The sequence below is a fragment of the Felis catus genome, chromosome C1 (assembly GCF_018350175.1).
Source record: "Felis catus isolate Fca126 chromosome C1, F.catus_Fca126_mat1.0, whole genome shotgun sequence".
Taxonomy (NCBI): domain Eukaryota; kingdom Metazoa; phylum Chordata; class Mammalia; order Carnivora; family Felidae; genus Felis; species Felis catus.
In genome coordinates, this window is record NC_058375.1 from 85660247 (window position 1) to 85687009 (window position 26763).

Consider the following 26763-nt stretch of genomic DNA (forward strand, 5'->3'; position numbering starts at 1 on the left):
AAAGATTTGGATGTTAGGGTTTTTTTTTTTTTTTTTTTTTTTTTTTTTACTCCCTTACAAGGACGTGTTTGATTAGAATTACTGACGTGTTCTCTTTTTTCTTAATAGCTAAGAAATATACACACACACACATATAACTTATGAGAGCAACAACAAAAAAATCAAACCACTCAGGTTTCCAAAAGCACTTCATATTTATTTTTTGTTCCTATTTAGCTTTTTGGAGAATCGGCAAAGCTGATTAACGGTCTGAGACCAGGGAGTTGAGTTTTACTCGCTGGCCTCACTGCGCTCCTTCAAAGTCCGCCTGGCAGCTCTTCACTTGTGCGCCCCCTTTCTCCCAAAGGCGGGCGCAAATCCCTTTCAGTTTCTGAGAAACCACATAGAGCGCATGCTCTTACGATGGTGGATCTGTAGCGCCATTTTCATACCGAAGGCTTTAATTAGGCACGTCTGTAGGGTACCCAGTATTAAAGTTGTTCAAACAGTGTGAGGAGCCTCACAGAAACAAGACAAGGGCATTTTGGGACGAACCACTCCCTGCAGCACTTCAGCTAAGACGTAAAGAGATTCTTTTGTGTTAATTTCCCCCGTGGACGAGTGGCCCTCTCGTGTGTCGCTAGTTCCCTCCCCGCTCCACCCCTCTCCCGCCCCGGCTGGCTTCGCTTCCCCGCCCCCCTCCTCGACCAGAGCAAGATAAAGGTGAGGCATTTGTGATGATTTTGCGGCCACAGTGGCAGTCCAAATGAGAGGACGTGGGGGACCGGATGGGAACGTTTTCCCCTGTGAGAACAAAGCACAAGTTATTTCAAAGTCCAGTATGTGTAGAGGAAACCGGTACATGTTCTTTTGAGCTAGGAGGTAGCGCTTTTTTAATTTTATTTTTTATAAAGGTGGAGATCCGTCAGGGGTGGGGGGCTAGGGCTGCTACAAAGATTTGCTCTATATAGGAGGCGGAGCGCGGAGCTCTGAGGTCTTTAAAGTGTGTGTGTGTGTGTGCGTGTGTGTGCGCGCGCGCAAGAGTTTAAGAGAATGTGGGTGATGGGCCGCGCAAGAGAGACAGAGAAGAAAAATCTGGAGTGGGAGAAGACTTAGTGCAGAAAAGGAAGGGGGGCCGGCGCATCCTTGCCAGGGAAGCCGCAAAAGCGCCCTTCCCTACCTACTCCCTACTCCACCGTTTCATTCATAAGTTTCTAGTCTGGAGGCCCCGCCCGGCTCCCCTGGGCCCAGGGCCCCGTTTCCTGTACAGCAATTGGTGGACGGCAACAAAGCCTTAGCAACTGGCTCCTAGAGACATGCGGGCCGCCTGGTAACTGGGGCGCGGGGCCGGCACCGAGAAAGGAGCGGGGCTGTCCCTTTAAGGGATGGCCGCGGAGCCGTGATAGTGGAGGGGGCCGGGGGAGGGCGGGGAGGAAGGTCTGAGGGCGGACCTAGGGGGAGGAGGAGGAGGAAGAGTTGCTGCTGAAAGGAGGTGGCGAAGGAGGAGCCGGAGCAGCTGCTGCCAGCCCGCGGGCACCGGAGTCCTGCCCGCTGCCGCACGAGTAGCCACGGGCGCGATCGGGGCAGACGTCTCCTCCTCCATGATCACTTTGGGAGCGGGGGGAAGACTTTGCCCTGCCGTGAGAGCTGGTCTGCGTTTTCCAGGCGCGGCGGCGGCGGTGGAGCAGCCGCAGCAGCCGGGTCCGAATCGGAGCGGCCACAGCCTGGGGCGTGTGCGCCCCGCGCGGAGCGGGCTCGGGTTCCCCACGGAATGTCCCCGGGGCGCCCGGCGCGCTGACCCCCCAGCCGCCTCCGCCTTCGGCGCCTGCTGCCTCTCTCCGGCGGGCGCGGTGTTCGGGACTGCAAGCTTCCCGGCTCCTGGGCAGTGGGGAAGCCCCCGGGGGCGGGTGACCTCAGCTGTCCACGACCCAGCCCTCCCCCGTGCGTATCTTGCTTAAGATGGCAGCGGAGTCAGGGGAACTAATCGGGGCTTGCGAGTTCATGAAAGGTGAGGAGCAGCCGCCCCACATCCTCCAACCCTACCTCACCCCCAACTCTTCACTTCTAGCCCTATGTCCCAACCGCCGCCTCCGGCTTCTCTTGGGGCCCCCAGTGTCCTGCAGCGGCTGCGCGCGCTCTCGTCTCCTCTCGCTACTGTCCTCTCCCAGAGGACCCCCTGCTTCCGGCTTCTCTGTCTTTCTTGCGTCCCAGGTTCCCTCTGCAGCTCCCTCGGATGGCCTCCCTGCCCAGTAGTGGGACAGCGCGGGGTTCCGCCGGACTTTTGCACGCAGGGGCTGGTGGGGATCCCGCTCTGGGTGATTTTTTTTTTTTTTAGTCTCCTTTATCCCGCTCGGTTTTCGGGACACCCCCCTTCCTTCCCCCCCCCGCTCCCGCATCACACCTCCCTGTCTCTTACTCCTTTCCTCTTCTTGAAGTCTTCGATGCTGCAGGCTCGCCTCTCTCGTCCCCTTCTGCAGTGGCTGAGGTCTGGAGATTTCTGAACCAAACTTGCATCTTCAGTTCTATGGGTACCCCCAGCTTCTATCTGCGCCCGTTCGCCTGGAACAGGGGAGATATGGGAACTGCCCCAGCTGAGTCTCTCAGTCAGGTCCCCTCCTCGCCTCTCCGTTGTGCTCTTGAGTCTCTGGGTTTCTGGGAGAGATCAGGTTTCTGCAAGAATTCCACGTGTTAATAGAATCTTTAAATAATGGGTAGCAGTTATTAGTTTGATCTTTCCTGTGTTACCACCACCCCTGCCCACGTTCAGCTTCCCAACTTCTCATATGTTTTCTCCCATCTTTTAAACTTGTCTTTCAGATCGGTTATATTTTGCTACTTTAAGGAATAGACCAAAAAGCACAGTAAATACCCACTATTTCTCCATCGATGAGGAGCTGGTCTATGAAAAGTAAGTTTCTATTTTTTTTTCCCCCCTCAACCGTTTAGCTTGTTGGCTCTTTGGTGAGGGAACAACACTATGTGCCTCTATGGCAGGTTTATTCAGTTTCCCTCAATGGTGCAAGTAAGAATACCATTTTCCGGAAGACTCAGATGCCTGAGGAGAAGTGAAGAGCAAGTTAACATCATTTGAACCTGTCGACACCCCAGTCCTTTTAGACCTCTGTCTATATTAGCTCTTCCTACTGCCACCACAAACTGCAACCCTAGATACCTAACACTCCCCAGAGTAGGACCAGGGAGACAGTGTCCTTGCCAGACTCTCTAATTGGCTTGTGAATCAGCCACCCAGTATTTATGGAGCACCCACAGAGTATAGGGAAGCGTGTGTATTACAGGTGCTTCAGCTTTACAGTTCACAAGGCTTCTGTTGTCTCTCAGGATGTTTTCGTTTCTGCGGCTCATTTTTGGAAAATGGGACCTGTTTAGCTGGAGGTAGCTGTACCTAAGTCATATCTATGAGTAAGATTTTACCTGTACAAGAAATTACTGAGTTATTTTATTTGGTTGCCCCAAGCTTCAGAGTAGTACTTTCTTTGTCTTTGAGGAAGTGGTATAGGAGTGCTGATTTACTTTCTTTGGTTACTTTGCTTCTTCTATGGGAATTAGGATTTGAGAGTGTAAAATAAGAATAGGGAACTGTTGTTTGTGAAAGACCAATAGTTTACAGGAAAAAGATAATCTTAATACTTCAAGGGTAACAAAAATTTAATTGAAGAGAGATAAATCTCTGTTCAATAAAAGCAACAGATAATAAGGAATAAGAAGGCTGAATTGACTTGATTACGCTCTCATTAAAAAGAACTGGTGTTTCAGAGTAGTCCAATATATTCTAACTTAAACATTTAACTTTACTCTCTTGTTGTTAAACCAAACATGCAATTAAATGAACATAGTTAAATGAACCATAGTGACCCTCATAAGCTTCCTAGGACTTGTCCTGTTAAAAGGGATTTTGGCGGTTCTGCCTAATTTGTGGGTACCACCAAGGCATTTGAAGATTGAGAGTATTCTCGACTTCGAAGAGTCTATCTTTTATTTGAGGGCAAACCATCTTTAATTGTCACTTCATCATAGGGATTCTTGAAACTGATGTCTTCAGGACATTTCTCTTAGTGGTACTGGGGGCAGGATGCTTCTTGAATGGCTGAAGTCAAAGTGGGAATGAAAGAGCCCTTTGCTGCTGCATATGAATGCTGCCGGGAGGAGGTCTAAATCCCTGGTGTCAGATTGCAGCCATGGTCCTAGACGGAACGGAGTAATGTGTGGCCTGCTCCCCTGACCCTACCCCGTGTACCTGGCTGATGTCACTGCTAGCAGTGTTTATTGAGTGTTCACTATATTGTTGGGAGTGTGCATTTTTGTTGCTTTCTTTTAGTGAGTTTCAGGTTTGGGCACCTGACTCTTGTGAGTCTGACAGTAGGCACTGTGTATGTGCCATTATGTTCCACTCTGCAGTGGCTGACGGGCCAGAGGTTGTTCGCATGTCATGGAACAAGCTTCAGTCATTGAGGTCTGAATTGCTTCTTTAGAGATTGCTAAATGGTATAGTTCTAGCAGAAAATTACACGTAGCCACCGAAGGCAGCGCTCAGTGGTTTTTTGATTGTAGTATTGATATATGAAGAACATTTTTTTGTGCATTTTAAGGTTGGTATTTTAGGATAGGGCTACAAATCACATTCCTCTTGTATTTAAAACAATTTTTTTGATAGATGTTTATTTTGAGAGAGAGAGAGAGAGAGAGAGAGAGAGAGCGCATGAGCAGGGGAGGAGCAGAGAGAGAGGGAGACACAGAATCCAAAGCAGTCTCCAGGCCCTGAGCTGTCAGCACAGAGCCCAATGTGGGGCTCGAACTCACAAACCATGAGATTATGACCTGAGCCATAGTCGGACACTTAACCGACTGAGCCACCCAGGCGTCCACACATTCCTCTTGTATTTATTCACCTGTGTTTCCGGTGTCTTGTAAAGAAAGACTTGTTGGGGAGACCATCCTAATTATATTGTGAGTTTTGATGTCATTTCAAACTATAAAGAGGACTCCGGCCTGGGCAGAGCATATACCTCTTTCCGTTTGGATGTGCCCAGCTACTGTGCCAGTGCAGTGGCTGTGGTTCTGATTAGCCATCATTCCATCTTTTTTTGTTATCCCAACATATTACACATGCTAGATGCTGGAGAGGATACAGCGGCAATGGATGCACATAATACCTTCGAGGAGTCGCACGCCTGTAGGGAGGATGACAGCAGTGCAGTCAAAGGGATAGAAAGAGAACTGACTTTAGGTTAACATAGCCCCTGTACTAAGAAGAGTTCCCAGGCAGGTGAGAGCACATTTGATTGCCGTGTTTAGAAAAGGCTTCGTGGAGGAGTTACAATTGGTTTGAAGAACAGACAGAGTTTTATCTGGCAAAGATGTGAGAGGAGAGATCCCAGAAGCAAGAACAGCAAGGATGAGGAGGGAGGCTCCGGAATGGATTCAGGGAATAGGAAGTCCCCCAATTAGCCTGGTGTGTATGCAGGTCCAAGGGTGGTGTGCAGTATGAAGTCAAAAGGTCAATGGGGTGCAGATTGAATGCCAGGGTGGGATCTGCAGTTTCCTTGTATACCATTGGACCCTTCTGTGGGTTTTGGGGCAGTCCATGGTATAACTGGATCTGGGCTAATTGCAAATAGTGGTAAACATTTATTGAGTGTTTAAATGCATGCTAGTTGCTGTTCTAGGTGCCCCACAATGCTTAATTATTAATTCATTTTATTTTCACAACAATTCTGTGAGGCTGGTACTATTATCCTTAGCGTGCAGAGATGATGAGAGTAGTGTACAGAGAGGTTAGGGAACTTGCCCAAGGTCACAGAGTTAAGATATAGCAGAGCTGGAATTTGAAACTGAGCCCTCTGGTTCTGGAGTACATCTGTCTTCTCTCAAAAAGTTAGTAGGATTGGGGCGCCTGGGGGCTCAGTCGGTTAAGTGTCCGACTTTGGCTCAGGTCATGATCTCACCCTTCGTGAGTTTGAACCCTGCATCGGGCTCTGTGCTGACAACTCAGAGCCTGGAGCTTGCTTCAGATTCTGTGTCTCCCTCTCTCTCTGTCCCTCTCCTGCTCGCACTCTGTCTCTTCTCTCTCAAAAATAAATAAACATTAAAAGAATAAAAAAAAAAGTTAATAGGATAGCATCCTTAAAACGAGTTAGGGTGGAAGTAGAAGCCCACTTAGAAAAATTCTGGAATGTTCAAGGGGAAGAAATAAGTGCCTAGATGAGGATTGGTAGCAATGGTGATAGAAAGAAGGGATCTGAATCCATGTGACTGGCAGTAGATCAGGTGGGTGGGTTGAGGGGTGCTGAGGAAAAAGAGGAGGTGAAGAAGGCCTTAAGACAGCCTGGGTCCTGGTGAGCCTGCTGGGACCATTAACTGAACAAGAAAGAAGTAGGGCAGAAGAATCGGCTTTAGTGGGGAGATCAGGCATTCCATTTTGGTCAGGTTGAATTTAAGGAAGTTTTTTTTTTTTAATGTTTATTTATTTTTGAGACAGAGAGAGACAGAGCATGAACGGGGGAGGGTCAGAGAGAGAGGGAGACACAGAATCCGAAGCAGGCTCCAGGCTCTGAGCTGTCAGCACAGAGCCGGACACGGGGCTTGAACTCACAGACCGTGAGATCATGACCTGAGCCGAAGTCGGACGCTTAACTGACTGAGCCACCCAGGCGCCCCAGGAATTTAAGAGATACCACATAGACTTGAAGTTCTTAAACTTGGGGATTTTTTCCAAAAGAGATGATAAAACTGTGAGAATGATGTGATTTTGGGGGAGAAAGAGAAGATATCAAGGTCTGTATTTCACAGGCAGGGCCAGGAGGAGGAAGCAGGGGAAGGAGGAGGAAATAAACAGAGGTGGACAAACACTGGAGAGAGAGAAGAAAGGGAGGAGGGACAGAAGCCTGGGAATCCATCTTGTCAGCTCTACTTCTTTAGGTTGTGTAGAATGAGAGAGATTGCAAAGCCCCTAGAAGAATGTGTAGTAACCTCTGTTCTGTCTATGGAGGAGGTCTTGCGGTGGGAAAAATCTTGACTATCATATCATAATGTACATGTCTCTAAGGAGAGGAGTATGTTTATATGCATTGTCACACAGGCCTTGCGCAACCTTGTAACTCTGTACTTATTTGTTGAATGTATAAATGAAATGCTGCCTTTCTGGCTAAATTATCACCTTGAAAATGCAACTATTATTTATGAATCAGTAAGTAGTCTCTTTAAACATTAGGCTGTAGGTACTCTGGACGCAGCTGTGTTTTGTGCAGGTGTTTAGTTAGTTCTAAGAGGATGATAGCACTCCATGATTGAAATGGCACCCTTCTGAGAAGCTGGTGGAGAAAACTTAACAAAGTGGCCTCATGTGTGGCTGTTTATTAGAAATGAGGGTCTGAATTTTCTGCTTGATCTTAAAATAGAATTTATCACATTAATATAAAGGCTTGAGCAGTTTTAGTAAAATGTGGTTGATAAGAAAGCCATACATTTGTCCTTGGGTTAGGATTTCACAGATGAGAATAAAAATTAGAGTATAAACTAACACACTTGTGGCACAAAAGTAGCCCAATAAAAAGAGAGCCTTTCAAAGATTTATCTGTATTTGATTAAGGTACAAATAATACACAACTCTCCAGAAAGGCTAATTCTTTAGTTTTGGAATTGGGCCCTGTAATCCAAATAGAGGCTTACTTTTTTATAACTTGGCTCAAGTTTTTTTGGCTCAAAAGTTAGAAAAATGAAGTATGTTAATTGTTATAACCTTTGCATGCCCCTCCTGACTGTGATGATGGGTATAGGGTTGGATGTTAATGCATAGAAAGCCAGTTTGCTATGAAGGGTGGTGTAGAGGGTGTTCATTTTTAGCCTTGTCCATTTTCATCTCTTCTCTCCTTATGTTTGCAAAGGAAAGGTGTTGAGAATGCAGGAGAGAACTTTTCATGGACATACTCTGGGGACTGAATATTAAGCAGTGTCTGAAGTGACTCGAAGCATTTCACCAAATGTTTTTGCATGGAAGAATGAACAGCCTCTAATGAGGACTAATTAGCTAAACTGAAGATTTAAATAATTTAAGATGTTCAGTTCTCACTTAAGCTTTATTAAAACACTCTGGTATTAACGCAACCAGGAATTTTTGGATAAATCACGTATAGAAGAATGATTTCTTTGATAGTCTGTAAAATAGGTTTGAGTCAGAATGTGAACCTAGGACATCTTTGAGAGAAATACAGAAAAACTTCCCTTGCCTGGAAATATTTGTGGGACTGGAGTATTTAGGTGAGAAGAAACCCTTTTGGTTTTCAAATTTTATTTTAAATTTAATATGTAGCAAGTAGGCTAATTTAATGGAAAGACTAATGCCATTTATGGACATGCACACGTTCACACACGTATGATCATATAGAGTCTTAGGGCCATCATTTGGTAACCCAGCTGTCATTGTAAATTGCTATAATATTGACAGAAGAGAAGATATAGTTGAATTTGGAGACACATTTCCCCATGGGAATAAAAATAAAATCATAATAACAGCTTACATTTATAGTCCTGGGCCAGCACCTAGGAGTTGGGTGCTATTATTATCACTACTTTACAGATGAGGAAGCTGAGGCTCAGGTAGGGTACGCAGAGCCAAAGGTCACTGAGCTAGTAGTTAAGTTGCTGAGCTGGGATTCAAGCCATAGGTAGTTGGCTTTGGAGTTCATGCTGTTATGCTCCCAGCAGGTTCCCAGTTGTCTTGAGCCTGAGGCTGGTGGGGAGGGTGCAGTACCAGCTTTACACTCCTGCCCCACACACTTGGCCCTTCTGACTTGAGTGGGGAATGGCTTTGGTAAGAAAGTGCCACCGACAGTGCGTGTACCAACTTTATGTTCAGGCTATATCTGGGAATGTGTGGTGGTAATTAAAGTGTTTTTCCCACTTTGTGGGTGTAATTTTGCTTTTTCTCCTTTCGGTGGACTGCCAGAGAGAGAGAGAGAGAGAGAGGGAAGGAATAAATTGAGCTAATTATCATTATGTATTAATAGGATGGATGAAACAAAAGAAGTCCAGTTTTCATTAGCTTATGAAAACTTCTTTTGCAGGCTGTCCAGTGAAATGTTCTTGCTGCTTAAGTGGTGTAACTTAAGATACAAATTTGTGCATAGAATTCTCTTAAAACTCAGAAAACTTTGTAGCTTTTGAAAGACAGTGGGTTTACACTTCCTTCTCCCTTTCTCCTTTCTTATGTCCTAACCTTGCAAAAATTACCCAGTATTTTTTCAGGGCCACTTTTTTTCATCCTCTGTTTTGAACACATGCCTTTTAGGTGTGTGTGTATGTGTGTATTTTAACCACAGTACTACATAGTATATGTGATCAGGAAATGCACAAATCTGTATACACTAACCAGCCAATTTTAAATTCAGTGACATACCAGAGCCAAATTTCACTTTCTAGGTATAGATTTATTTAAATACTTGCTGTTTTGGACCCATTAGGCATTCACAATGGGTAGTCTGTCTCTAATCTTCATAAGGACACATTATTTTTTAGTTCTTTCAATTTGTGTGAGATAAGCCTGACAGAAACATAAAATTTAACTATGGTGCTAAGGATTCAGTTAAAACTAACAGGGCTGGTCTTAATCAGGCTGCCTGACACATGGATCCAAATAGCCGGGCTGTAGGAGAGAGTCCAATGGGGAGCAGTTGGCTGTCCAAGTTCTGAGTATGCCAAGTCACCGTGGGGCGGCTTCATTATTTTGTTTGAAGTAGATTCCTAAGACATCAGATGTTCTCAGTTGTAAGTTCATAAACACATTCCAAAGCCGAAAGCAAATGACTTACTAACCCAGAGCTTAACGCACCTTTGTGCTTAACAAAAGCAAAAAGAAAAAGAAAAAAGACCCTTGACACATTTTCACAGGAAGTGAAAAAAGCGGGATTTAAGACTTGGAGGTGGTTGAAAATTGCTGGAGGAGAAACATTTAGATGGGATAGATTTTGGTGCAGAGCGCTGTGCTAATGCTTTGAGGATAGACCAATACGTACAGAAGGCAGTCGGAACAAATACAGTGAAGGGCGATATATGACAAAAGCTGCAAAGGTATGTGTTAGGAATCCAAGAAACGAAGAGGTTATTACTGCCCGGGGTGATAAAGACTACACAGAGTGATATTTGAACTAGCTCTTGAAGGGTGTGTAAGAGCAAAGAGTGTATGTTATCATCTCTGTGAGGACAAGTACTATCTGTTTTTGCTTTCATTGTATCCCTACACCCTGCACAGTGCCTGACATGGAGGTGGTGCTCATGAAATTTTAGCTGAATGAATGAATGAATGAGTGAGTGAAAGAGGAAGCAAAAGAGAGAAAGAAGAGATTTCCAGTATTTGGAGTTGGCAAGATTCCATTAGGTGACATGAAATATTTGAATGCAGAGAGGTCCCAGGTGAGGCTGGACACATAGTGGGGACGGGATCTAGGTTGTGCTGTAGAATGGCAGAAAGACTGATTAGAGCTCTGCTTTAGGTTGGGAGGCGGAGGGGTGGGGTGGGGGTGTGTGTGTGTGTGTGGGGGGGGGGGGGATGGCTCTGTTTAAGCTGTGGCAGGATTGGATTAGGGCAGTAGCAATGGGAACAGAAGGACCAGATGGGGGAAGAGGCTAGAAAGGATGGATTGAACGTATTTGGGATTGACCACGTTGGGAGGTGGGGAGGGGGTGGTGAGGAACTGAAGGTAGGTTCAAGGTCCCTAGCTTGGGTGACTGGGAGAAAGTGGCACCTTAAAGTAGAATGTGTGTAAATCGGAAGGAAGGGTTACTTTTTTTATTGCTTGGTTTTATTTTGGGGATGGGGAAAGGAAGTAAGAAGGGGAGTTAATAATGAAAGTAAAAGACGAGTCTTTGTCTTTTGTGATCTTTAAGGAGAAAATAGACAATGCCTGCCTGGGATATTTAGGTATTTACTTGTTTAAAAACTGAGAAGTTGGGTGGGACACTGATCTTAAGTTCCTTTCTGGCTCACTGATTTGAATTGGGATTTCTACGGGTAAATGTCGAATTTATTGTTTCTTTAAAAAAACATGCTTTAGTTTCAATGTACCTAAAAAAACTTTGGTTTTGCTAATCATCCAAATACTTCCAGGACCACCAAAGAATCGATGTTGAATGAGAACCATCAAAAATATCACTTTATTTATTGAAAGCATGTACTATTCTCAGTCCTCACAACTTGAAAACATCTTGTAAATGGTCACAATTTTTATTTGTCATTGACAGTGAATTCCTTTATAGGAAATAGTTTGTGTGAACTATAGTTTTTGAATAAAATGTTTCACTTATTAATTTATACATTTACTATTTTGTTCTTAAAGATGTTCATATCCAATTGATGAAGTGGAGAATTTACTAGTTTGGACCTGTTCTTTTGTTATAAAATTTAATTTTCAATTGGAGAACCAGAAAAGATGGTTTATTTCACTTTTATTCTCCTTGGTGGATATACTCTAGTAAGGCATTTATCCAGTTTTTTCTGGGAATGTGGCATTCTAGTGAGGCAGCTCCTACAAAGAGTTGGGAAATCACATCTTGAAATATGAAAGCAGTTTTGTAATTTGTGGAACTTTTCTGAGATGAATCTGCATTTTCTTCTTCTTGAAGAGTTTATTGCTTTTGATTTTGCTTTTTTTTCTGCAGTACTCAGACTGTATTATTAGAAGTATATTGGTTGTACAGTTTCACCATAATTCAGGGATGGTTCCAGCCACTCCTAAGGAATCAAGGGCTCTCTGCTTATGTAGCAGATGGTGCCTGTTTGCTAAACATCTTGTGTCTTTTAGTGTTTTTAATTTATTCAGTTTTTATTGGTGACTAACTGTTATGAGTTGAGTATGTTTTAGGTGCTGCTTTTGGCATTACCGTCAATGTACCAGCCTCTAATAGCCGCCTCCTCTCTATGATCCGTCTAATGAGTCTAATATACTATGTGTATGGAAACCGGACATCGCATTTTGTTAGCCTTTGCTGCAAAATAAGACTAACTAGACTCAGCATGAGAATGGGACTCTCTTATAAATGCAGCTAAAGGGCCTGGATTTTGTGGCAGGCTTTAGAAGAAACAACATGACTTTGTTTTTGGCTTACTTGCGATTCTCATTTTTTTAAAATCTTGGTTTATTTTTGAGAAAGCTAGAGAGAGAGAGAGACACAGACAGACAGAGCACAAGCAGGGGAAGGGCAGAGAGAGAGGGAGACACAATCTGAGGCAGGCTCCAGGCTCTGAGCTGTCAGCACAGAGCCTGACATGGGGCTTGAACTCACAAAACATGAGATCATGACCTGAGCCAAGTCAGATGCTTAACCTGCTGAGCCACCCAGGCATCGCTTAACTTTTTTAATGTTTACTATTTACTTTGAGAGCAAGAGAGACAGAGCAGGAATGGGGGAGGGGCAGAGAGAGAGGGAGACACAGAATCTGAAGCAGGATCCAGGTTCTGAGCTGTCAGCAGAGCCTGACACAGGGCTTGAACCCACAAGCTGTGAGATCATGACCTGAGCCAAGTCAGATGCTTAACCTACTGAGCCACCCAGGTGCCCCACTGTGATTCTCATTTTTATTCCAGATTGAGATTTCTGAATTTGAGATTCTTGGATAACTGATGTCTTATTCTGTACAATTCTCTATCTTTTAAGAGGGTCTGGTATTAATACAGCATTTACACGAGTCCTGGTAGTTGATTATTGGTTCTCTGCAGCTGAATTAATCTGAAACATTAAAAACATTTTATTTGTTTCTAACTGTGAGATAAAAAGGTTTAAAAAGGTCTCTTCTAGGGAGCCGTGAACGGTGGGCTTGTAAAATATCAAAATATTGCCTTTCCTGTTCTGCTAAGACCCTCACTACTGTCAAACATTGTGTCTTGTTCCACAAGCCCTACAGCAGATTGCCTGCAGCTCTGGAAAACCCAGAAGTAAAGGCTTAAGATGATTTTAACATGGCAAACTCTCAGAATTGAAGGGGCTCCTAAGAAAAAAGGAATTGGGCTGATGTATAGTGGGGGTGAGGCTTTTAGATTGGGGGTTACTTCTGGAGGGGGCTGCCCTGGGAATAAGCTGGTAATAAAGATACAAGCTGAAGGGGAGAAGGTAGGGCTGGGTTCCTGACCTTACCCTGCACTAGAGAGGCGGGTCATCTTGCTATTCTCTGTCCCCATTACTGCCCTTCTTTCTTAGGTCATTTTTGTCAATTTTGTCTAATTGGTCTTAGTGTGCACCCAAAGCTAGTACAATGTGATATCCGGTATCTCTCCCCACATGAACCTGGTGTGCAGTTTAGAAGGGTTAAATTGTAACAGGCAGTATTTTTGCAGATGAACCAACCACGTCTCAATCTTTCATTCATTACTCAGCCATCTGTGTGCCAAGTGCTAGGGATATAACAGCGAGCACATTTGAACCCAGCCCTGTGTTCATGGAGCTTATACTCCGGGGTGGGGGGGATGGGTAGGGAGGATATTAATCAAATATTAAGAGGTGGGCATGGGAGAGGGATCAGGGAAGAAGCCCCTGAGGAAGTGTGACTAGAGCTGAGACCTAAAGGGTAGGTAGATGTTAACTAGGTCTGGGAGGGTGATGTGCTAAAGTCTGAGGCAGGAACTAAAAGAAATAGCTTGGCTGGAGCTTACTAGTAATAAAATGAGGGAAATGAAGCCCCAAAGAGAGATAGGTAGGGGCTGCACCACCCTGGGCCTCACAGGCAAGTGTGCGAGTTTTGCTTTTAATTCCAAGAGCTTAGAGAGGTAATATGATCATCACTGGATTTTAGAGTAATTATTTTCCTTTTCGAGGCCTTATTTGCTTTATGAAATGTGAGGAAGGTTAGTCTTTTATGTACAGGACATCAGTCATCCTTCTGTTTTCTACCAAAGCCACAAGGATACTGTCCTCATAGTCCTCTTGCCTTTAACACCTGCCATTGAATACAGGGGTTAATTTATACTGCTTGAGAATGTTTCTGTGGGAGTGAATTTTAATTTTAGCCGTGCATTCCTGAAGAAATGTATTGTTTTCATTCCTGTCAGTCTCAAAGGGGGTTTTCATTCATTGACTTGCTCCAAAGAGGGAAGTCACAGAATGACAGACTCTGATGCTGGAAGGTTCCTTGATACCATCTAGTCTGTTGTTTGGCTTTAAGGCAAAGTTGCAACACTAACCCATTTTATAGCAGCAGCAGGGCCTTGCTATTCACCCCAGGTTAAGAAGGTACAAAGTGGAGGACGCTTCCTCATACTTCCGGTGTTGTGTACCTGGTCTTTCCTAAAAACCTATACTAATGTACCAAAGAACAGGAGTCAGAGTGGATATTGGGGTTCTCTCCTTACTTTGTCATCTCAACAAATGTCAAACTTCACGCAGATAAGTAAAGGGTAATGAGATCAAGCTTCCTACCATATGAAGCCACTTTCTGGTCTGTGGGTTTGTTCCCCAGCTGTGCAGAAAGCATAGTGAATTTCAAGGAGAAGGCTGTAAGGTTCTTCCCCTTCCTGGAGGGGATATTCTGAGGGAAATGCGTTTGTACCCAGAATCAACACCCTGAGAGGGCAGAATGTATCAAATAGGGTGACTAGCCCTTGGGAAACATGTGAACTGTTGAATGGGTTTGTCCGATATGTATAACTAGAGTCTTAGACTCTTTAGACTCTATTTTATATACATGTAAATGTATATATACACACGTATATACATAATATATATTATAATATATATATTGTAATATATATTATGTCTATAATGGCTGGAAATTGGATATATGATATGATATGATATTTGAAAGAACTTTAGAAGTCTTACTTCAGCAGCTTTATCTGATAGATGAAGATGTGGAGTCCCAGAGGGGCTAAGGCACCAGCCCAGGGACATTGAGTGATCCGGTGGGGACTAGAACCCTTTACTTCCCAATGGTCTTTAGTTTTCTGTCAGACTCTATTTGACTGAATGGAGCTGGGGAACTTCTTCCATGTGCCGACTCTCTTCCCAGGCAGACAACATCAATGTGACTGTGGTTTGTTATGCTACAAGGGCTTGAGCATAAGCCTTGAGCTGTAAGGGCTTCGGACTATACTTTGATCTTAGATTAATGTTTGCTGATCAATTGAAGCCTTTTTGAAATTTGATTATTAGGGGTTTCAGCCATGTATAGGAGCTTTATCATCTGAAAGGAGGAGTGTGGATAATATTCCAGAGATAGGGAAGGTATTAGCTGATTAATGTCACCAAAAATTTATATGCACACACACACAAATAATCTCACTGTGCTTTGAAGGGTATTGCTACTTAGCATTTATCACACTGAGATAACATATTTACTTGTCTTCTCATTAGGTGGTGAGCACCTTTTGAGTAAGGAATGGCAGTCAGCAGGCTTTCAGTAAATATTTGAGTGAGTGAATGAATGAATAGACAAAAACTGTCAGCAGCACTGGTAAAAAATTCATGAGTTGGTACACCTTAAAATGACCTTATAGAATTTTTCCATCCTATTTATAAAGCAGGTAAACCCCCCCCCCCTTTTTTTTTTGTATTGTCAGCACTCTGATTAATATGCTAACTTATAGTGCCTTGCTCAGAGTAGGTGCTTATAAATTGTATTGAATGAATGTGTGTTGCTTGGAATATAGCTCATCTTTTTGCTGAGGAGTTGAAAATTTTTAGATGAAAGTTCTTATATGTAGAATAAGGTACAAGAGTGCTTTAAGCAGTGATTCCTCTGGGAATGGGCCCACTTAAGTTTGTTTGAAAAACCAAACACAAAATAATGATATGTCATAAACTTCATAAATCTTGTGAGAAGAGCTAGACATTTTGGGTATAACAAAAAGGCTTCTAGGTCCAACTTGTTTTTCCCTTCAAGTCTGTAGGACCAGCACTATGGGTGTTAGGTGACCTGTGGGTTCTGGGTGACCCTGTGGGTAGTGGAGGACCCTGGTTACATTTGCTCTGATCCTTGGGCTCCCATTTCTTTGTCCTCTTCAGAAGGAGATGACCCTCCCCACTTGCAGGACTCCAATTCTTTTAATTTCTTTCCTCCCCAAACAGGAAAGAGTTTGATTTTAGCTTTTTATACTTACTGAATAACAGATAGATGAAATGATTTTTACTTAATAGTTCATGAATTTCATTCTGGTTATTGACCCATAATTGGCCAACCTACAAGGGGAAATTTACGAATAGATAAGGGATTCATTTGATCGGTCATTCATTCATTTAGAGGGAAAGCTGAAGGTACTCTGAAATAACAAAATAATGTATCCACGGTTTTCCTTGCCCAAATGAGCCCACATGAGACCAGATTACCCATCTCTCCCCCACCCAAGAAAAAAGAGGTGGCCATTGCTTGGCTGTGGCTCTGGAGGCCTCTTCCTGGGAATTGCCAGAATGGAGAAGACTCTATGTAGAGTCATTAATTTCAGGCTTAGGAGCCCATTCAGCCCTCACGTTCCTTTCTTGTGTCTCTACAGGGCTCTCTGCCATTTCTCATCCCCTTTCATTGTTCCCAGGTTGATGACCTTCCATTTCTTCTCTTCTACCCTGAGCCCAACTTTTTCATTCTCTTGCCTTGGTTGCAGTTTGCAAGTTGCTGAAGTACATATTTTATACTTTTTAGCACATTTGACTTACTTCAATTGATATCAGTTGGTTTTTGTATTTTAATATTTCTCTCTAGTAATGATCTGGCCTATTAAATGTGTTTCCATTTCCTCCCACCGCTGGTAAGGAGAATTCTTATGAAGAAGCATATTGTTGCTAGGTATTTACCCCAAAAATACAAAATACTAATTCATATGAATATATGCACCCCAGTGCTTATAGTAGCATTAGCCACAATAGCCAGATTATGGAAACAGCACAGGTATCCAGTGATAGATGAACGGATAAAGAAGATGTGCAATTTATATGCAATGGAATATTACTCAGCCATAAAAAAGAATGATATCTTGGGGTGCCTGAGTGTCTAAGTTGGTTAAGCGTTTGACTCTTGATTTTGGGTCAGGTCATGATCTCATGGTTTGTGAGTTTGAGTCCTGCACTGTGCTCTGCACTGACAGCGTGGAGCCTGCTTGGGATTCTGTCTCCCTCTCTCTCTTCCCGTCCTCTCCTTTTTCTCTATTTCTCTCTCAAAACAAGTAAAAATAAATTAAAAAAAAAAATAATGAGAGGCTCCTGGGTGGCTCAGTCAGTTAAGCATCTGACTTTGGCTCAGGTCATGATCTCATGTTTTGTGAGTTCAAGGCACACATTGGACTTTGTGCTGACAGTGCAGAGCCTGCTGAGGATTCTCTCTCCTTCTCGCTCTCTGCCCCTTCCCCACTTGTGCTCTTTCTCTCAGAGTGAATAAATAAACTTAAACAAAAAAAAAAAAAAAAAAAAGAATGAAATCTTGCTGTTTGCAATGGCATGGGTGGAGCTAGAGTATCATGCTAAGTGAAATAAGTCAGTCAGAGAAGGACAAATACCATATGATTTCACTTATATGTGGAATTTAAGAAACAAAACAAGTGAGCAAAGGGAAAAAAAAGAGAGAGGCAAACCAATAAACAGACTGTTAACTGTAGAGAACAAACTGATGATTACCAGAGGGGAGGGCAGCAGGGGGGTGGGATGGGTGAAATAGATGATGGTTAAGGAGTGCACTTGTGATGAGCACAGGGTATTGTATGAAGTGTTGAATCACCAAATTGTACACCTGAAACTAATACTACACTATATTTTACCTAACTGGAATTTACATAAAAACCTAAAGAAAGAAAAGGAGACTGTTGTTGGAAGGTGTCTTCTTTACTCATGGCATTTTATTATATCAAAAGTTAGTGATAACCCAGAGTGGTGGAAGCAGCTGTGACCGTTTTTTGCCTCAATGATCTTGACATTTTCAGGATCAGTTAGAAAACAGTTAGTTAGAAAACAATACAGAAACATAAAACAATATTATTATAAATGCAGTTATATTCTTAGCAATGCAGGCATTGTGAGGAAAGGATATATAAAATGGCCTTAAGATAGAGTTTGTTGGGGCACCTGGGTGGCTCAGTCGGTTAAGCGGCCGACCTCGGCTCAGGTCACGATCTCGCTGTCCGTGAGTTCGAGCCCCGCATCGGGCGCTATGCTGACTGCTCAGAGCCTGGAGCCTGTTTCAGATTGTCTCCCTCTCTCTCTGACCCTCCCCCGTTCATGCTCTGTCTCTCTCTGTCTCAAAAATAAATAAACGTTAAAAAAAAAAAGATAGAATTTGTTGGCTTTGTATTTGCCTGTGGAAGTTCTGACTTTTGAAGACCTGTTCTAAATTGCTGTTGGCTGGAGACGCCTGGGTGGCTCAGTCGGTTAAGCGTCCAACTTCGGCTCGGGTCATGATCTCGCTGCTTGTGAGTTCGAGTCCCGTGTCTGTCTCTGTGTTGACAGCTTCGAGCCCGGACCCTGATTCACATTCTGTCTCTGGCCCTCCCCTGCTTGCTCTCTCTTTCTGTCTCTCAAATATAAAATAAAACATAAAATTAAAAAAAATAAATTGTTCTTGACTATGCATAGGTTTTGACTGAATTTCTTCGTATGACTTGAAGCTCACTCCACGTTTTGTGAAATATAAAAGCTGGCTCTTTGAGCTTCAAGATTTTGTGACGTGGGAAACTCTCTGGGTTCAGGTTGTTTTGCTTCTACCTTTAACATGGTGCTATGGCCAAGATGGAGGTATACCTTCTTCATTGTAGATATCTGATGCTCTTACAGCAACTTGTTTCTTTGAGAGATAGTAGAGGAGAGTGGGGACAGGATCCTTTTCTATTTTTCTATCTTCCCCTGTTCTAGGTCCCAAGTTGTCTTTTTGGAAATATGATTCCCTTAAACAAAAGAGGATAGGAATTACCAGAGCCTAATTTCACTTAGGGAAATAATGTGGGTCTCTGAAGGGGAAGGGTATCAACTGTCTTCAAACACTTTATCTGTACCTCACTCATGGTACTTGGTATTTTCTCCAGTATTGTATAGTTATTTTTGTTCTCATTTTATCTTTTCATCTTGATCAGTGTTTTCTATCGGTGCAGAACATTTGCTGCATTGATGGAAATATATATTTTCATTTTCCAAATCAGTAGTCATTAGCTACATGTAGCTTTTGAATACTTTAAATGGGCTCATATGATGTGAGAACTGAATTTTTAATTTATTTAACTTTAATAGTTAATTAAACATTTTTAATTTGAATATAGTGGACACAAAGCTACGTTAGCTTTGGGTGTACAGCATAGTGATTCAACTTCTCTATGCATTATGCTGCACTTACCACCATGTAGCTACCATCTGTCCCCCTACAGCACTTTTACGATACCATTGACTATATTCCCTAGGCTGTACCTTTCATCCCTGTGGCTTATTCATCCCACAACTGCAGACCTGTATCTCCCTCTCACCTTCACCCATTTTGCCTGTTCTCATCCCTCTTCCCTCTGGCAACCAGCAGTTTGCTCTTTGTATTAATACCTCTGGTTCTGCTCTTTGTTTATTCATTTGTTTTTGTTTTTGTTTTTGTTTAGATTCCATATATATATTGAAACCATATGGTATTTGTCTTCCTCAGTCTGACTTATTCCACTTGGCATTATATCCTCTAGGTCCATCCATGTTGTCACAAGTGGCGTGATCTCATCCTTTCTTGTGGTTGTGTAATAGTCCACTGTTTTGTGTGTGTGTGTGTGTGTGTGTGTGTATGTGTGTATGCATACACACCACATCTTCTTTATTCATTCATTTATGCATGGGCATTTGGGTTGCTTCCATATCTTAGCTATTGTAAATAATGCTGCAATAGACATAGGGTGCATAGCTTTAATTAATTTAAATTTAAATAGCCACAGGTGGCTAATGGCTACCATGTTGGACAGTACAAATCGACTTAAGGATGTAGTGTGTCTTTGATTTACTTCTTCCTGTGTTTTTGGAGTATACTAATGTGCTTATCTGATGTTTGGTGAAACTGGTATGTTTGTTAACTGTGTTGCTTCCAAAATGACATGTGGTTAAGTTGGCTGTGCAATTAGAAACTCTACAACTTTGAGTTTGAGATTGAAGTTGGCTTCTAATGGTTAGCACAAAAATGGAATTAGATGCCTTGAATTCCTTGTGCTTTCCTGAAATTTGTTCAAAGTGAATCTAAAATGCTGATAAAACCATAATTAAAAATTCTAGATTTACCTTAACATTCTGCAAGTGTCAACAGTCATGTTTGAGTAGGGGAAAAACAGATTAGTTAAGAGCGTTGCTTCCAATAACTTAAGGACAAGGAAATCTGTGTTAGAATTAGGACTACCTTAATCATGCTGGTAGGTGTTTATTTTATATTCTTTCATTTTGATTCTTTTGAATGGATTCTTGTTCACCATCCAAGACTGGTCTGTAATTAGGTATAATAAGCACAGTTCATTTTGGATTCATGTGTATTTTGTTTATACTTACAACACAGCATCACACTGGGGACTTTAGAAATAAATATCTTTTTATTTTTTATTTTTTTTTAAGTTTACTTATTTTTGAGAGAGAGAAAGAGAGAGAGAGAGAGAGAAAGTACGTGCACAAACTGAGGAGGGGCAGAGAAAGAGGGAGACATTAGACTCTGAAGCAGGCTCCAGGCTCTGAGCTATCAGCACAGAACCTGACGTGGGGCTTGAAATCACAAGCTATGAGATCATGACCTGAGCCGAAGTCAGATGCCTAACTGACTGAGCCACCCCGGAGCCCCAATAAATATCCTTTTGTTTCCAATCATTGCACGTTTTCCTTTTTGGCAACCCTGTGTTTTTACTCTCGTGAAGCCTGTGTATAGGGACAGGAAAATTTGGTGTTACCTGGAATATAAAGTTCCAAAATATTACACACTTGCTTAATGTAGATAAAATATACAAGTTTAGTATTCTTATGTAAGGCAAGTGGCTCCTGGCAGATTTGATGCAGTGCAATGTCATATCTATGATACTGTAGTTTAGGTAGCAGAAAAAAATTCAATGACTCCCTCAAAAGAAAGGTCTTTTGGGGATGGGTTTTTTTTGAGACTTGTTGATATTTAGAAAATTTATGGTCCAGGCTAAATTGAATTTGAGCATTAATGAGCAAAAATTCATAATGAGAACTCATTCATTGAAGTTTTAATGTTATGAGCAGGATATTCTTCTAAGCTTGTAAGGTATAACATACAATCCTTGTGTGAGAGGCTTACTCTGTAGTTGGGCAGGTAGGATCTACACTTAAAGATAATTCACAGCATGCGATAGTGTCTCAGATAGTAAGTTTGGGGAACTTTGAGAGGAGGCTAGTGTTTCCGAAGGGTGACTGGAAAAGTGGGATTTGAACTGGGATTTTGAGGAAGCTAGAGAGGAACAGAAAGAGAAATAGGAGGGCACTCCAGGCAAGGAGATCAATGTGAGCAGAGGCTTGGATTAAGAATTTGCACGGAGTATTTGGGAATAAGGAACGGATGCGTTTGTTGAAATGCAGATTCCATATGGGACCCATTAGGGGATAAGGTCATCTTGGAAGCTAGGGACATGAAATGTAGGGCTTTGATTGCTGGGCTGTGGAATTATTCTGAGGGGAGTAAGGAGCCATTACACACCTTTGAATGGTGGGAAGATATGTGAGAAGTGAATATTGTGAAGATTAATCTCTGGAGTGGAATACAGGATGATTGGGCAGGGGAGAGGGAATTTAAACAGTGAGGATGTGAAATGAAGAGCCCCCGCACTTTTGTTGCTAACATAGGACTAGAGAAGCAAGGGATGACTTAGAGGAGTAGCCTTTCTGGTAAATGAGAATGAAATTGATATTTATTTGTTGCCCTTTTGTGATTGAAAGTTTTCATGCCCAAGTAACTGGGAGAAGCGAGAAGTGTTTTTAGTCTGGTGGGCTGATTTGAAGGAAATATGGGTTGATTTTATTTATTTATTAAGAAAACATTTTTTTTCTTAAAGAAAAAAAAATTTAATGTTTATTTAGTTTTGAGAGAGAGAGTGAGACAGAGCATGAGCAGGGGAGGGCCAGAGAGAGAGGGAGACACAGAATCAGAAGCAGGCTCCATCCAGGCTCTGAGCTGTCAGCACAGAGCCCGACATGGGGCTCAAACCACGAACCATGAGATCATGACCTGAGCCAAAGTCAGATGCTTAACCGACTGAGCCACCTAGTCGCCCTGAGAAAACATTTTTTTTAATGTTTATTTATTTTTGAGGGAGACAGGGCAAGTTCAGAGGAGGGGCAGAGAATGCTAAGCAGGCTCTGTGCTGATGGCAGAGAGCCCAATGCAGGTCCTGAACTCATGAACTGTGAGATCATGACCTGACCCAAAGTAGGATGCTTAACTGACCCACCCAGGCTCCCTTAGATGGGTTGAGTTTTAGATGTTCTAAGTTCCAGGTGACGGAAGGACCTGTAGATGTAGGTTCGGAGGTGGTTGGAGATGAAAAGACTGATCCTGGGTCTCACTTGTAGGAGCCATCGCTCTTCTGTAGGGTCATCAGTGAAATTCATGATAGTGGGTAAGAGAGATCTGCAGACCGCTGACTGTATCCTGGAGATGTCTGCAGAGAGGGAGATGGGCCAGTGTGTCACATAATGTGGAATGTTCAAGGAGAAGAAAACTGCAAGAAGACCACTAGGTTTAAGATACTTGAGAACCGAGAGCAAAGTTTGAGTGGAGTAGTTAGAATTGGTGACTAAGTAGGTGATAAATCCAACTCGGAAGTGAATGCACATGTTATATTCATCTTGCTTCTTTCGTGGCCTGCTTTTTAATCATTTTACTGAGTGTCCTGGCAGGGAGATAAAACAAGGTGGAACTCAAAAATGTCCAAATAGTTCCTTGTTAAGAGACTAGTTACGGTAATTGGGTGAAATCATTAGTTATTTGGAGTATATGAATCAGTTATATAATGACCCATATTCCTGAAGATAACTGAAATTTGCAATTTTAGTGAAAGTAAAAATGAGCATTGATGTTCCTGAAAATTATATTTCTACTAAATACTGCTTTTTTTTTTTTAAATCCCAGTTTTTATGCAGATTTTGGACCTCTGAACTTGGCAATGGTGTACAGATACTGCTGTAAACTAAACAAGAAACTGAAAGTGAGTACTATGGTGATGTTTATATTTTGTTATTGGAAATTTTAACTTTGAAATCTGATCACTGGGATTGCCGTGCACACACCATTTAGTTAGGTAATCTTGATCTTTGGATATTTATTTGAGTAGTTTACTCTCATATAAATGAGAAGTTGAAACTGATCCACCTGATTACCCCATAAAGGACATGTTAACCTCTTCCATTTTTCAGGATGAATTGAAATGTGAGCTGAATGAAGTCATTGGAATAGCCATCTAAGAAAGAAAGCACAAATACCTTTCAGGCTGCTGTTTAATGAGTCTATCAAATTCCTCCCTAGGATGGTTTTTCTGAAACCAGGTGATGAAGGCACTCATCACGGCATCGCAGTAGCTCTCAAGCTTTTCCTGTCTGATCAAGATTGAAATTTTTATGTATTTCTTGGAGGTCATCTTTGTAGAGTTAGCAGCCAAGTGGGATGGATGAGCTAGTAGTGATACAACAGGGACTTTACCTGTTGTGACAGAATTTGGATCATACATTCAGTATTCATCTGTATTTTTGATTTACATGTTTTTTTTTTTTTTCCTCTTAGACTCTAAACATACATGAGGAAAAGCATTACATGTAATCCTGGTTTTGGTAAATTTATTTCATCACATAGAGATATTTATCTTTGTCTTCCAGTGTTCAGAATGAGGATCTTAAATGTAACGTTTCAGTTTGGAAGGTCAAATACTACACAGCATGCGGTTAAAGATAACTGCGAAATTATAATGCTCAGGTGGCTTATTCTTTCTGCTAGTTACAGTGTAACTGGTGTGACGATGTACCCGTACTTTGTACATATTAGCTGTTTAGTGATCTTTTGATTTGATTGATTTTTATTGAACTTAGGGATAAAAGACTGTCTGTAGTGGAGAATTTCCTGTAAAATATGTTGTATATTTATGAATTCATAGATTTTTGTCATTGATCTGAAAATGCTAAATGGTCATGGAATGAATACCAAAGAGAGATTTTTATTTTAGTCAATAATCATATAACATAAGGTCTGTTGCAATCAACTGTTTAAAGAATTAATTTGTAAAGTATTATCTGACTTGAAAAGGTGTACGTAAATTCCTTTAACTAAACTGGTCTACATTTTTCAGAAAAGAAGCTACTGCCTATAGTTTAGAAAATAAAGTGGAAACTTTTGTAATCACCAGGGAAGCAAATAATATCCTAAAAATGATTTAATATAAAAACATAAAGTGGACTTTTAGTGGATGATTAACAAGGAAAGGATAATCCATAAATAATTGAAGGCTATTACTTCCTTTTGAGGACCTAGGAATTTTTTTTTTTTTTTTTTGCTTTCTTGATTAGTCCTGTTAGTATGTAGTTGGTATGAATTGGGTATTACAATTAACAATTCAGGACCTGACCATTACTTGGAAGATCGAAGAGAAAAGAATCATTATTTCAAAAATAATTTTTTTGGTCTGACTCTGTCTTCTGCTTATATCAGTTACATAAAAGTAGATGGCTTGAGTAAGGCTATTTTTCTACCATATTTTACACCAAACTGTATAGGTAAGTGTATACATGGACTTGTTTTGATTTGTTTTCATTTACAAAGCTTTCTTTCAACATTATGCAAGTTTAATAGAATTCAGCAGTCCCTTGGTTCATTTCAGGGATCAGGTAATCTGATGGATGCCTGGAAGGATATTTTTTGCTTTAGTACTGCTAGTAGATACCCTGTTACTTGCTGAAGGAATGAATTTTCAAAACCCAGATGTTGATAAGTCATGCGTTATCTCAAAGCATCCGAGTAGAATCTCTACATTGGGAGAAATGACTTGACTACCAATTTGAAGCTGCAATTGCTTCAACCTTGTGTAATCTCAGTTTCTTTAGCTATAAGATAGGGATTATAGAGCTTTCACAGAGGGGTGGTTAGGAGTATATTGCAAAAGGCTTTGCAAATTTTAACGTCTTCTACAGAAGAAAGTTACTAATGGAACATTGATGACTTTGAATAGGAAATAACAATAACATTTCTTCAACCAAGGTTATGAACACCTTCCCAGTCTCCTGGCTGTCATTTACATATGCAAAAGCTGTTTGATATAATTTTAGGGATCCAAATGACAATTTAGTCTAGCCAGTTCATTTTATGGGTGCAGAAAGGAAGGCCCAGGAGAAGCAGGTGACTTGTCCAAGGCTACAAGGTAAAGTGGGGGCTAGATTTCAAGGCTTGTGACTTATTCATGCTCCTCTCCACCTTCATCACTGGAGGAGCCTCTGTGGTTTATAATCTTCATGCGCTCACCCACAGCACTGCCCCAGCTGACTTTGCCCTGAAAACATGTCCATAGTGGCCTTGATTGAGGCTCCTCTGCTTCGTTTGCTCCAGTGACTGTTACTGCCACTCCAACTACGTTTCTTCCAGGAACTCAGACTCCAGGCTTTCCTGCTTTAAATGTACCCTTCTTGTTGCATACCTCCCACATTCTGTCTCTCTCACCTTCGTGTAATCTCCAGGCCCTCAGGCTCCCTATTTTCTCAGTCCGTCGGATCCCTGTTGGTGTTTCTCGTCTGCAGCCTGTGTTCACCCATTTTGGTAAGACCTTTGGGCACCTTGCTTCCATGCCTTTTGTCTTGCTTGGCCTCACAGCTCCCACCCTTGGTGTCTTTCCCAGTGGATGATTTCATGCGCTAACTTACTGATTTACTCAAGATTGCAGTACTCCGGCCACAGCTGGCTGTGCACTTTACCCTGAACCACACCAGTTGCCCCACACAATGGCTTGTGACGTCCAGTCTGACTTGAATGTCCTTTTCCCCTGGTTTGATCACTCCTTGTTCTTTATGACCTTGTTCAGACACCGTGGCTTCTAGGAAGCATCTCCTTGTCCTTCTGAACAAGGTTGGAGGTGCCTCCCGTTTGGAGATCTTTATTATTGATGAATAATTCCCTGTTTACATTGCTGTCTTTCACTAGACTATACCCTCCTAGCAGATGGAGACATGTCATAGAATTCAGTGTCTCCAGTGCCCAGCACAGGGTCACCAGACACACAAACTTCTGTTGACCTTATCACGATCCCCTTGACTTACAGGTCCTCTTTTATCTTTTTGTCTCTGGAGGTTTCAGAATACTCTGCCCTCACTATTTTCATCCTCACTACACACTGATTTCTTTTTTTTTTTTTTTTTAATTTTTTTTTTCAACGTTTATTTATTTTTTGGGACAGAGAGAGACAGAGCATGAACGGGGGAGGGGCAGAGAGAGAGGGAGACACAGAATTGGAAACAGGCTCCAGGCTCTGAGCCATCAGCCCAGAGCCTGACACGGGGCTCGAACTCACGGACCGCGAGATCGTGACCTGGCTGAAGTCGGACGCTTAACCGACTGCGCCACCCAGGCGCCCCTACACTTCATTCTTTCTCATTAATTTCGCACGATTTCTTAATCCTTGGCTGTCTCACTTTTGCTTTCCTTACCCTGCTGAAACTGCTCTAGAGACATCTTAAAGACCAGATATGATGGTATTTACTTGGTCCTCAAACCCTACTTCTCTGAATAATTTGGCACTATTTTTTTTTTTTTACAGTGAGAAAATTTTTTTATTTTTTAATTTTTATTTTATTTTTTATTTTTTTAATATATGAAATTTATTG

General features: G+C 42.1%; 1 protein-coding gene across 12 annotated transcripts in view; it reads left to right on the top strand.

Annotated features, from left to right (window-relative positions):
• Positions 1-443: 443 nt before the first annotated feature.
• CDC14A (cell division cycle 14A) overlaps positions 444-26763 on the top strand; it is a 191366-nt gene continuing 165046 nt past the window's right edge. For 2 of the 12 annotated variants that reach the window (XM_045036280.1, XM_045036281.1), the window contains exons 1-3: positions 753-861; positions 2797-2887; positions 23039-23114. In XM_045036280.1, the coding sequence (XP_044892215.1) occupies positions 768-861; positions 2797-2887; positions 23039-23114 (261 nt within the window). In that variant the 5' untranslated portion in view covers positions 753-767. Of the gene's footprint in view, positions 562-649; positions 703-752; positions 862-1416; positions 1988-2054; positions 2295-2796; positions 2888-23038; positions 23115-26763 lie in introns of those variants that run through there. The other 10 variants (XM_045036293.1, XM_045036294.1, XM_045036288.1 and 7 more) reach the window with 10 other exon arrangements.